General features: G+C 45.6%; 1 protein-coding gene across 1 annotated transcript in view; it reads right to left on the minus strand.

Moving 5' to 3' along the window:
* LOC102774335 (multidrug resistance-associated protein 5) overlaps positions 1 to 13704 on the minus strand; it is a 52276-nt gene that overhangs the window by 10832 nt on the left and 27740 nt on the right. Inside the window, exons 15-20 of the mRNA XM_015570429.1 lie at positions 13619 to 13704; positions 11152 to 11305; positions 10934 to 11062; positions 8386 to 8572; positions 6500 to 6589; positions 3082 to 3271 (exon numbers count right to left, since the gene is read on the minus strand). Of these exons, the coding sequence (XP_015425915.1) occupies positions 3082 to 3271; positions 6500 to 6589; positions 8386 to 8572; positions 10934 to 11062; positions 11152 to 11305; positions 13619 to 13704 (836 nt within the window). The remainder of the gene's footprint in view (positions 1 to 3081; positions 3272 to 6499; positions 6590 to 8385; positions 8573 to 10933; positions 11063 to 11151; positions 11306 to 13618) is intronic.

Here is a 13704-nt window from a genome sequence, read left to right on the forward strand (position 1 = left end):
CAAACAGAAAACCCGATGAATTTTCCTGAACTACTAAGCATATACATTTAAATCACACAGCTCAGTCCGAGAAGGAATGGGCAGGACCAATACACTCCCATGAGAGTAAAATGGGAAAATGCCTCCTTTTCACCTTAGGAACAGGTGCACAGTGTTTAATGCTTCTCAGCAAAGTGAGGAGAACAGAGGTCTCCTGGCAAAGAGCGAGGGCAAACCAGAGGACAGGATGCCCTCTCTCTTTTGTTCCTTTGACATAGCTGAGAGAGAAAAGACAAGACCTTCCATCGCTGTAGCAACAGCTGGGGGATGGAAGAAGCTGGGTAAACACACATGGGAAGGAGGCTTCGGACTGAGCCCATGAGTGGCTGGAGGTGACTCTGCCCAGACAGGGAACTGTGGCAGAAAAGCAGGTTTGGGGGCTAAAACGATGAGTTCAGTTTCACGGTGATAAGCAGAATAGCTGTTCTTACTTGAATCTTCATGTTAAGTTATATAAGTAATTCAAGATCACATCCATCTCTCATAATGACTACTGTTATTTATGACACATTTCCTTTTAGTCTTTTTCTCAGAGTTAGAGCATACTAGAGACATGATGTTGTAATAGCTTTTCCCATTGAACATAACATAACAAGCACTCAACCATATTATTAACTTGTCAGGATAAATGTTTGGTGGCTGCAATATAGCCCATCCTGTGGATGCACTCTAACTCATCCAGCTCTCTAATGTTGGATGTGTAGTTTATTTAAAACGTATTATTATAATGTTACTAGACGCCCGGTGCACGAATTCGTGCATGGGTGGGATCTGGCCGGCCACCCTGATCTGGGCCAATTGGGCCAGGCCGGCCAGGGGAAGGGGCTCTGGGTGGTTGGCCAGCTGGCCCCGCCCCCTGGTCAAACTCCCAGTCAAGGGGAAATTTGCATATTAGCCTTTTATTATATAGGATGGCATGTGTCAGAGCTCAAACTTTGCTCCTACCTCAGACGACTTCCTTGGGATAGATTCTCAGAATTGACACTACTCTGTCAAAACATATAAACATTAAAAAGCTCTATCCAGTGTCCCCTGCACCCCTGAAGTAGCCTGACACAGCACTGTCTATCTACTTTCTTGCAGCTCAGGCCCATGGTTTAGATTGAGAACTACAGGATTTCAGGTGTTAGACCACACTTCCTTGGCTGCAAGATGCCCACCCTCTTCCTGTCTCCACGCTCTGGAAGACCTCTCACGAGAGCCTTAAGACTTCATCTACTCAGTGGTCACTGAGGGTATAACTATCCTGCCTTGGCCGAGTCTGCAGCCATATCCCTGCTGTCAATATTGTTCCCTAATGGAAGCCTAGAGATATGTCCCCCTGCCTAAGGTAGGACTCCTCCATTCCATCTACCAGAAATGAGTTGGGAACCTAAGCCCAAGTAGCAAGACAGATGTTAAGGAGGCCTTTTCCTCCTAAAAGTGACTGGCTGTATTCAGGATTGGGGGGGCCTGGTGAGTGGCCCCTTACCCAGGAAATGGTGGGGGGTGCCAAGGGAGCAGTTTAAGATCCAAGCTTAGAAAGGAATGGGGCTCAAATAATAGGTTATTCTGTTCCACCCTAATAAGAGATGCCTCAGTTTGGAGCACCTGAGCTGGGAGGCTTTACAGTTCTCTGAATCTCTGACAGAACGTGCTGGTGAAAAAGGCAACAAAGTGCTCACACCCACAGCAGGCCCAGGGGCTAGGGGCCTTGGAAGAAGCGAACTAGGATTAAGTCTGGACTTTGTAAGTCAGGCCATTTATGATTATTTTATTTTTGTTTCTCTTCTGTCACTACTTATGGTTTACTCAAGTGTTGGTGAAATTTTCAGTCTGTCTTACTCGTGTGAAAGGGAAATCGCAGAAGGGTCACCAGTCAGAGCTCTCAGGAGAGCAGGGCAGCCCAGGGAGCCAGAGGGGGAGAGCAGAGCGAGAGCTGTGGGCGGCCGCCCTCCCTGCTGAGCATGCTCTTGCCAGTGCAAAACACCTTCCTGCTTCGACATGAAGTAATTCCTCAAACAGGGAGCAGGAAATGACTTTTTCTTTTCTTCTTGGCAGGTTCTTTAAAGTAAATTGGCCAGAAAAGATGCCAGGTGTTTTTTTGTTTTGTTTGTTAAAGGTAAGGGAAAAAGCTAGAAGAATTTTGATGAAAAGGAACATGGAGCCCAGAAAGCTACTGAGAACTGCCTCAGAGAGACCCCTATACAAGGGTTAAAGGGGAAAGGAGAAAAGACACAATTATGAAACGTTATTCAGGAAAGAAAGAAATAAATTACTGAAGTCTTGACCCTAGAAACCGAGGGTCAATGCACTTCTAAGCATGAGTAAAGTGAAACGCCTAAAGGGAAGGCCTATTTTCTAGTTATTTGCAACTGATGTCAGAACAAGAAACAAATTTCTGTCTTCAAAGGGACAGAGGGTCCTTGTTTAGAGCTGGGTTGGCCTCTGATATAGAGGAGGCCCTCTGGGCCATACATCACAGAGACCGCGGACACCGGACTTCACAGAAGGAAGGCGTCCACTGCAGGCTCTTCAGAACAGTAAGCCCTGGCAGCAACCTCGGTGCCCACGACTGGAGCTTATCCAATATAAACCGCGGTGACCCATAAAACAGGATTCCATATCATGCTGCACAGACATCACGCCAGGAGCAGTAACTGACATGGAAAATACTTGCTGCTTTTGAAAGCAGGGCATGAAACAGTGAGTGTAAAATGACCTCATTTTCATAAACATATTTGTTGATAGAAAACACCTGGAAGATATCCACTAAAATGTTAACAGTAATTATCTCCGCACCGTGGAGGTATGGGTGCGTTTCGCCTCTGTAATTTGCCGCATGTTCCACGTGTTCCCACAGTGAGAATGTGTGCTTTTATGACTGGGAAAAAAACGAAGTGTTAGAAAAGCAGGGTTGAAAATAATCCTAGAGAAGTGGTTTCAGTGAGACCTGACACACAAATCATGCATGTAATGGGGACCTGGTTTGAAGGGATGTGAGTGATATAGTCAATAAGCAACAAGCATGGGCAACAAACTTAACCCCGACAGGGTCCTTACCCGACCCCGTCCGCCCCACAATGCCAATCTTCTCCTTGGGTTTGATGGTGAAGGACACTTTCTTCAGGACCAGAGGCAGGTTTTCTTGGTACCTCATCTCCGCGTTCTCAAAGGTCACCTCTCCTTCCTGGGGCCAGTCAGGGGGGGGAGCCTTGTTCTTAATTCTGGCAGGTGCTTCCAAAGAGAGAGTCTGGGGAGACAGAGGTGGCCAGGTCAGACGGGCCCAGATTCCGGGCGCTTTGTCACAGAGAAGTTAAACCAAGACAACCATAGCCCCCACACAGGAGCAGTGGGAGCCCTGGCCCCTTGCTGTGAAAGATCCCTTGGCAGTAAATGCTTAGATAGGGACAGAGCGCCAGGGCTACTCATTCTGCAGTGGCTACTACTACGCAGCAGCTGAGCAGGGCACTGACTTTCAAACTGCCTCCTGTTTTAAGGAATTCTTCCATAAAACTGCCTTGGAGGCCAAGGGTGGGGCCATGAGCCCTTCTGTTCCTCTTCAACCCTGCAGTTTTTATTGGAATTGTTTGAAAATATTACACTCAAAACAGGACTCTGCCATTTGGAAACCACTGGCTTAAACCCAAAGAAAGGTAACATTTATTGAACATGTAATCAGCCCTGGCTGGTGCTGCTCAGTGGTTGGAGCGTTGGCCCATGCACCAAAGGGTCTCAGGTTTGATTCCCGGTCAAGGGCATGTACCTGGATTGCAAGTTTGATCCCCGACCCTGGTCAGGGTGTGTGCAGGAGGCAACCAATAGGTGTGTCTCTTACATCGATGTTTCTCTCTCATTCTCTCTCCTTCCCTTCCACTACCTATACATACAAAAGACTAAGTGACCGACTATAAGTCTGCCCAACCATCCGGTACATATGACATATACAGCTCTCGCTGGCGCCAATCACTTGCGTGAGCTTTGATCTGTCATCGATCATGAATTTGATTGTTTTTGTTGACATTCTGAAGCTGAAAGAAAGTGGTGTCGTCAACAGAATATGTCTGAAGACCAACTATTGGCACAACGTACCTCTGACACTTCTATTACAGAGAAAGGGCGATATTAAAATATTTATTTTAATTAATTTCCTTTCAATGTGCACAAATTCGTGCACTGGGCCACTAGTCTCCAAAATAAATGGAAAAAGTAACCATGGGTGAGAATTAATAAAAAATAATAATAATACTGAACATGTAATCAGATCCTGGCATTCTGACATATCTCAGTCAATCCAGGAGAAATAGACTCCAATCCCAATCCCGCCACGAACAGCTGTGTGACTGGACACATCACATCTTCACTCTGGGTCTTAGTTTCTCATTTGCAAATTGTGGAGACTGGATTAGATAATCTTGGAAATCCATTCCAGCTTTAAAATTCTGTGTTTAATATAACGGCTTGTAATTTCTGTTATCAATAGTCAAACCTTGCAATGTTTTAAAACTTTCTAGCCACTAGTCATGGGGCTTACAGCCTTACAGGGAAGTAAGGGCCAAAGACTACTGCTCTGGGGGTGAAGACTGAAGTTGAATGCTCCAAGCTGGAAGGGTCCGTGTTGGGACAGGCATCCAGGTTGAGGACTGGTCTGTGCAGGATTTACGCCGTACCACTGCCAGTCCCCAACCTGGGGCTGACTACCCACCCCCAGCTCTCCAGCCAGAGGCTCTCACCAACAGCGAGTAAAGCAAACACTACATATTCGTATATACAACCATGTATCACCCACAGACCAGAGCACTGGGCAAAGAGGCCAGTGCGTAAACCTAAGGAACAGCCATTAGCAGACACACGGGACTGCTTTGTGCCATTCTTTCCCGGAACCGTCATCCGTAAGTCTGAGAAATATCCTATGACTCATGAGGTCCATTGTCAAAACAAGCCAGTAAAGCATGTCTCTGCAAGGAAATGCAGTTTACATAACACACCAGTTCGCAACTGAATGGCAAGTTTTTCAGCACTATGCTTGTTTTATTTATTTACTCAACACTATGCTTGTAAGTCATTATTTGGAACTTGGAATGTATTCTTCCCATGTAAACAATGATATAAATGCTGACAAAGCCCTGGCCTGTTTGGCTCGGTGCATAGAGCACCAGCCTGTGGACTGAAGGTTCCTGGGTTCGATTCCAGTCAAGTGCACAGGCCTGGGTTGCAGGCTCGATCCCCAGTAGGGGGCGTGCAAGAGGCAGCCGATCAGTGATTCTCTCTCATCACTGATGTTTCTATCTCTCTCTCCCTCTCCCTTCCTCTCTGAAATCAATAAAAATATATTTAAAATAAAAATAAGTGCTGACAAAGTCTCTGGCAGTTCACAAGATCAGAGCTCTCGAGAACTGAGTTAAATTTGAGAATCCTAACCACTCATGGCTCTGCTTCTCTCTACAGAAAATTGCTTTCAGAGCTCCAACTAGGCGCTGCCCCATGGCAAGACTGCAGGGTTCCTAAGGGAATGTGGGAAGAGCTAGGTAGTCTCAGTATTGACTACATTAACTGGGTTTTAAACAATGACTGCAATTTGTTTTTTAATATATTTTTATTGATTTCAAAGAGGAAGGGAGAGATAGAAACATCAATGATGAGAAAGAATCATTGATAGGCTGCCTCCTACACGCCCCCTACTAGGGATCAAGCCCATAACCCCACGATGTGCCCTTGATCAGAACTGAATCCGGGACCCTTCAGTCTGCAGGCTGACGCTCTATCCACTGAGCCAAACCAGCTAGGGCGATGACTGCAATTTAGAATTAGTTACGGAGCTTTTAAAACTGCAGAAGCCAGGGACCCACCCAAAACCTACTGCACCAAGATCATCTCCAGAGAGCAGCCCACGTTTGTCTTTGCCTAAAGCACCACAGGGGTCCTGATGGCCCTCCCGGTGAAGAACAAGTGAGCCAGACGAAGATTGTTTGCCTGGCTTGTGTGGTTCAGTGGTTGAGCGTTGATCTATGAAACAGGAGGTCACGGTTTGATTCCTGGTCAGGGCACAGGCCCGGGTTGTGGGTTCCATCCCCAGTAGGGGGCGTGCAGGAGGCAGCCAATCAATTATTCGTTCTCATTGTTAATATTTCTCTCTTTCCTTTCCTCTCTCTGAAATCAATAAAAATATTTTTTTTAAAAAGAAAGAAAACAATACATAGTTTTATATGGTGCAAGAAAAATGCTACATTAGCCAGCCTAACTGAACTAACGAAGTTTGAAACATTTTGGAAATGAGCTGATGAACGTAAATTCTCAATCAGATGATTCACACATAGATTTAGAAGCTCTTATGCTAATTCCTTCCCCACTCCACGCCTGCTGGAGAGACCGGCGGTCCTCTCCTGAGGGCCGAGAAGACGTGCCGCCTCCTTGCACATCCACCGCGGCAGGAAAAGGGTAAGGGGAAACGCCTCTAGGGAGCGTGAGGGCGCAGTCTGACCTTGATGTAGTGGTGGATCCTCTCCACGGAGGTGAAGCGAGCTTCGGTCTCGGTGGCCAGCCTGACGGTGAACTGGAACAGCCCCGTTAACTGATGGTGAGAAGCAGAAATGCAAGAGAGTTCATTATCGATGTCTACGCTGAAAGCCTCCTTCACCGAGGGGACCACAGCTCAATCATAAGAACTGGGCACATACAGCAGCTGGTTTTAGGAACGGAGTCATTCTCTACACATTTAAGACAATGCCCATTACACCCCATCCCCAGTCATCTGTAATTTTCTGTGAGCGCAGGTGGCATCGTGGTACTGCTGGCACTAACTTTCCTGCATCCAACGGCTTGCCACCCATCTTTGCATGTCCAGTAACGCATATCCGAAGCTGCATCCTTATACCTGCACCTGCTGTGGCAGTCACAGCGAATGGAGGTACATATCAACCTGTGCGCAGCCAGTGGGCAGCTTCCAGGAAAGTCAATGAAGGGGAAGAAGCTGAGCAGAAAGTGCTGGCAGAGCCCCTGTGCACTTCAGACGGAGGATTCTACTACTGCCCATCCAATGACCAGGGGAGTCCGCAGAGCGTGGACAGCGGTGGGGGATCTGCACAGATACATGTCCATATCTCTCCTCAGGATTCTTTGGCTACTTTTTAATTTATCTTTCCAATATGGAAAAATGTCAAACACGTACAAGAGGAGAGGGGTCATTATAATAAACTCCCATGTACCAAACATCTGTCTTAAAATACTGTCAACGCACAGATAATATTGTTTCCTTTATATCACCTCATCCTTCTATATTATTTGGAAGCAAATCCAAGCTATTCTATTATTTCATCCATAAATATTCCAGCTTGTATCTCTCTAAAATATAAAATCTTTAAAAGCACAATACCATTATTCAATACCATGATGACATCTAAAAAATTAATAATAATTCCTTAACATCTTTAAAAACCTAGTCAGAGCTCAAGTTCTCAACTGTTTTTTGAGCTAAAAACCATAAACAATTCCTAGAGACCAGAAAGCTTTCCACATGTAACAGTGTTGGGGGAAAAAAGCAGGAGCCTGGGGAAAAAATGCACATAAGAAGCAAATAGAGTATTTCTTTGAAGACTGTGAAAAGGCCAGAGATGATAGGATAGTGAATTCAGAAACCTACCATTAAAAAACTATTTTCAAAAGCACCTTTATGAAGAAAATAGCACCTATTTCTTAAACATATGCAACAGCCTTAAATCCCTTTATTCCTACACTAGTGGCCTGGTGCACAAAATTCATGCACAGGGGTGAGGGGGTGGGAGTGTGTGGGTGTCCCTCAGCCCAGCCTGCACCCTCTCACAATATGGGACCCTTCCAGGGATGTCTGACAGTCAGAACAACCGGGACCCAGGATTCCCTCCTCCAGCTGGCTGCAGGCACCCGGGACCCGGTCTTCCCTCCCTCTAGCCAGCCACAGGCACCAGGACCCAGGCTGGCTTTGCCCAGGCTAGCTGCGGCTGCAGGGGACGGTGGGCAGGTGGCTTCACCCAGGCCACAGGCACTGCTGCCCAGGACCACGGGGCAGGCGGCTTCTCTGTCTCCCGGGCCACAGCCAGCCGCAGGTGCTGGTGCCCAGGACCGCCAGCAGGCAGCTTCGCCTGGGTCTGGCCTTGTCAGGATGTGCAGATGGTCGTCCGGAAGATGTCTGGTCTAATTAGCATATTACCCTTTTATTAGTATAGATACCACCTCTCCCGCCCCAGATGGTTACTGTAAAGCAGTCTGCAAGGCACTCTGGGAGTCAGAGGTGAAACAGTGACTTCGGGTAGAGGCCCCTACATGCTTCTCCTCGGCCAATATAGGAAGGGCTCAAAGGAGCAAAGGTGATGCCCCATCCCAGAGACTGACCTGGACAGCGTAAGAGATGGCGAGACCAGCGTAGGCAGGGGAAATATGTCCGTGCATGAGAACGACCATCAGCCCAGTGGTGGTGATCAGGGCGATGCTGATCAGGTCGAGCCGCACAGCCAGCCACCTCATTGCGCATGTGAATAGGAAGAAAGGACTTTGGTTGTGGTCCAGCAGCTCCTGGTACCTGTGAGGAAGGCAGAACAGCTAATAGGCAAATAAGGTACCAGGTGACCCAGGTCATGGATGATGTCAAAGCTCTGGTGAATTATGGATGGGGGCTAATGCTTCAGTATTTTCTGTTTGTAATGAAGAGAATGATATAGAAAGTTAAAGAGTACGGAGTACCCCAGGCTCCACAGATAGGAGGACATGGGGTTTTCTAGTTTTACCCTTTCGAAGAAACATACTGAAGATGTTAGGGGAAAATATCTACTTTAACAGCATAGGGGAAGCAGGGGGAAGGAGGCCAAATAAAGAGGCTGTGCTAAACGTGAGAAAAAATTTCGTCGGTTAGGGGTCATTTTCTCAAAGAAAGAAAGGTTACAAGGCAAACTGCAGAAATGGCCCAAAGCCTGGAAAGGGAAAGCCTCAGACCGAACACAGTGAAGTGGAACTTGCTGCTGACACGCCATCGTTGGGCAGAACGGTAGTGTTTCCCACGGCCAGGGAACAAAGAGCCAGGAGCTGAACCACAGCAAAGAAACACACAGACAACCTTTGCCAATGGAGGAGGGGAGACACCGCTGTTACGCGGGGTCCCAGAGAGCAGGGGGAACCCCATCTGGAGTCCCAACCAGGATTCCAGAGCAGGGAGTCTTTCTAGCAAATGTGCTTTGCTTTAAAAAAATCACATTTCTTCCTCACAATAAGATATGTGCTCTTTAGAGAAAATTAGAAAACGCAATAAAGGGAAAAATGCAAAAGTCCATAATCTTACCAGTTAAAACCAGAGTTAATATCTGGCTGCATTTCCTTCTGGCATTTTTTCAATGCACTTACATGTACATGTATATATACACACACAGGCATAAACACACTTGTACATAGTATATTTTCTTCTTTTTCACTGAAAGTTAAGGTTATTTTTCTACATTGATTACCCTAATCTTTTTACTCTAGATTTAAAAAAAAAAATCAATTGCTTAATTGTTGAAATAGACAATATATGCATAGGACAGACTATTTAAAGGGTACACAAGTGTTACCATGAAAAGTCAGTTTTCTCCTGTCCATTCTCCAGCTACTCCATTCTCCTCTTCAGTGGCTATTAGTTTCTTGTGTATCCTTTCAGAGATATTCTAAATGTTATATATACAAACACACTTAAAAGGGAGAATGGCATACACACATCGGTACCTAGCTCTTTCACTAATATATCTTAGAAATCATTCTAATTCAGTACCTTTAGAGCTGCTTCATGTTTTTTTGTTGTTGTTCATTTGTTTTTGGTTTTGTTTTATTAATTTTAGAGAGAGAGAGAAAGGAAGGGAAGGAGAGAGAGACATCATTTTGTTGTTCCACTTACTTACGGATTCATTGGTTGCGTCTTGTATATGCCCTGACCGGGGTTCGAACCCACAACCTTGGCATTTTGGGATGATGCTCTAACTAACTGAGCTATGCGGCAGGGCTTGTCTCATTTTTTGAAGGGCCACACAATATTCCACTCTACGAGGATACTGTAGCTCCTTTAACCAGTCCTTTGTTGAATGACTTTGTTAGTTCAGTGGTTCCCAGCCTTTTTTGGCCATGCCCCACCTAAGCTTCTCTAAAATCCTGATGCTCCCCATATAATTCTTATTCAAAAAGTGAACTCTTATTCATGAGGAGGAAGCCTAAAAGGCCATTAACTTGGCTGAAACAAGTTTCCAAAGAACATGGTATCCATGAAAGAGAAAAATAAAGGAACGAAAGGACAGGTGAAATACTGAGGGAGAAATCACTAAGAAATTGTTAAAAAAATAACAGTATGAAGTGATATGAAAAAATAGCAAATAAAGTTTCAAAACATATAATAGATGACTGAAATGCATTAATATGTCAATATATATTTATAGTCTGTATATGAGGCCCCTAGGATCATAAGGAATGCAAAAAATTCACTGTTAATAACTCATTCTCGAAATCCCCCCTTAATAATCAAATTGCCCCCTGTGGGGCGTGTGCTCCATGTTGGAAATCACTGAGTTAGTTCTAATCTCTTGTTAATACAAATCTCCACAATGATTAGGTACATAAAAATCTCATATAAACAATATTCAACCAAATAAAATGTCAGTCTAGTATCAATGACTATCTTTTACAGTGCCAAAAAAAACGACAAAACTCCACCCAATATGGTCATTCAGGACCAAAAGCTAACCGACTCCAAATCTGTGTTTTTGTCTTCTCGTTTGCTCAGAAGGGAGTTCCACCAAGCAAGTGAACTTTAATCAGAGACAATTAAATCACTGGTGATGAGCGTTATAATCCCCTCTTCTTGACTCTGATTAAATTCAGGGATGCTGGCTGTGCTTTGAGCCCTTTGGCCACCCTCGGCGCTTACCTGTGCAGAAACTCCTGCCCCTTGTTGTAGGCATGGATGGTGGCAAGGCCCTGTATGCTGGATGTGATGTGGGAGAGGAAAGGTGACTGCGTGATATTGTCCAGACGCTTCAGCTCGCGAATCAGGACCCTGGAGAGAGAAGGAGTTCTGGGTCAGAGGGTGGACAGCAACTCCGGCTCCACCCTCTGCCCTGGAAGACACGAACCCTTCTGCTTTACCTGGACACAATGTGCAGAACCGCAAAGAGAATGACAAGGGGCGCCACTGCCACCAGGAACCATGGGAAAACCCCTGCGATCATCCCAACACAGAAGAACACCAGGATGACATTTTGGATGAACATCTCGGCCTGGAAGGGCAGGCGCACATCGACTGGGGAAACCGTAAAGAAACAAGTGTCAGGCTGTGGGGATCCACAAACAGGAAACACGGAACCCAAACTTAAAAGAACAAAGAGACATTTTTATTGATTTCAGAGAGGGAGGAACAGGTAAAGAGAGAGAGAAACGTTAACAATGACTTGTTGATCGGCTGCCTCCTGCACACCCCATACTGAGGATCGAGCCTACAACCTGGCCATGTGCCCTGACTGGGAATCCAACAGTGACCTCCTGATTCATAGCTTGACGCTCAACCACTGAGTCACGCCGACCGGGCATATGACCTCTTTTTATTTTTATTTATTTATTTTTAATATATACCCGACTGGAATCAAACCCGGGACCCTTCAGTCTGCAGGCCGACGCTCTATCCACTGAGCCAAACCGGCTAGGGCGATATGCCCTCTTTTTAGTTCACTATGTTGCTCAACCCCTTTAAACACTTCCTCCTTTTACAAAGTAATATATGCTTGTTATAAAATATTTTGAAAATATGCAAAGAAAGATTACACATAATCTTCATTCTCACCAAAAACAATGAATTTGCTGTTAACAGTTAACAAAATAGATCCAGAGGCATAGAGGCATGGAACATACTGGCAAATCTCAGAGGGAAGGTGGGGTTGGGTGGGGAGAGATGAACCGGGGAACTTATACGCATAGCCCATAGATGCAGACAATAGTGTGGTGAAGGCTTGGGATGGGTGAGTGGGGGGTGAGGGGGTCAATGGGGGGAAAAGGGGTAGGGCGAAGCTCAAACAGTGAGCCATGCAGGCCAGGAATTCCCCCCAAATCTTATCTAATATCTGTGTGTTGCTTTTTAAACAGTCTGATAAAAAATAAATAAAAATCTAGAGATCTAATTGCTCTAATTTTTCTTGTCCTAAGAAAATGTAAGTATTGTTTCCTCCCTGTGCCCTCATTTAAAAAAAAAATTTTTTTTTATTGATTTCAGTTTAAAAAAAAGAAAGTTTTCATGATGAAAAGTCAAACATGCCCGAAAGTCAAGAGTATAGAAACTCGAAAAGTTATCAACATTTTCTTCATCTCCTTTTTGACTATCTCCTTCCCCTACCTTTTTTTGGAGGGGAGAGGGATTGGAGTATTTTCATAGACTCTCAGATATATTGATACTACTGACTTTTTAAATTTCAGTCTTTTCTCCGTGTGTGTGTGTGTGTGTGTGTGTGTGCGCGCGCGCGTGTGTTTAACAGAAATGGGATCGTGTTACGCATCAGTTCTGTGTATCAGTGATGGTCTTGAGCTCTTGCTACCTGTGGCCATGGCTTTACACTGCTTATCAGCACCTGTAATAAACTCCTCGATGGAAGCAACACAGTGCAGCAAAAACATTAGCTCTGGGTTAAAAAGATCTGGGCTCAATTCCCACTTTGCTCTCTAATAGCTGTGCAATCTTGGGCAAGTTATTTAACCTTTCTAGGCATCAGCTTTCTCATGTATTCAATGGGTGAAACAATACCCACCTTGTAGGGCTGCCATGAGGATCAGGACAGGGCGTGTAGAACATTCAGCACCCAGGAAGCCCTCAATAAATGGCAGGTGGCATTACTAGTAGTCTGGGCTCTGGGCAGTATTTAAGTTCTGGTGCTGGCACAGCCCATGCAGCATCCAGAAAACCTGCCAGAGGCTGAAGGTGTCCAAAAAGCAATGGACCGCCCTCCAAATAAATGTTTTGGAACTTCAAATGACCCTCAAAGGTCCAAAGCCTTTATACTAACTCAAGCCTCTGAATTTGTTTCAGGTTAAAATAAGATCGAATGAAAACTTAGATGAAACGTGAAAAATAGGATGTGGCTTTTGTTTAAATACTAGAGGCCCGGTGCATGGATTCATGCACCGGTGAGGTCCTTCTGCCTGGCCTATGGGGATTGGGCCGAAACCGGCTCTCTGACATCCCCCGAGGGGTCCCAGATCGCAAGAAGGTGGTTCTCGGGTGATGCACCCTGGAATCAGGCTTCCTCCTCTCTGGTTCCGGGTGCATCACCCAAGAACCGCAGCTACCAAGTCCCCACAGCTTGGCAGCTCCTGCGTTGAGCATCTGTCCCCTGGTGGTATGTGTCATAGCTACCAGTCAGACAGTCAATCGGTCAGCCGGTTGGCTGGTCACTTAGGCTTTTGTATATATAGATAAGTTGCAACCTGAAGAAAATGCCAAAACTAAAATGTTCCTGGTACCAGCACGAGCAGCCACTGTGCTCTCAGAGTGTATGGCTGCACAGACCTGCATTATCGGGGAATGCCAACTAGAAGGCTGGAGAGCACCGAGAACCGTGGTGAGAAATACCTTCATCCATGTCTCTGGAAAACCTGTTGAGAATTCTCCCCGTGGGGGTGGTGTCAAAAAACTTCATAGGGCTTCGAAGGATCCTT

This window comes from Myotis davidii, unplaced genomic scaffold, assembly GCF_000327345.1.
Source record: "Myotis davidii unplaced genomic scaffold, ASM32734v1 scaffold27, whole genome shotgun sequence".
NCBI lineage: Eukaryota > Metazoa > Chordata > Mammalia > Chiroptera > Vespertilionidae > Myotis > Myotis davidii.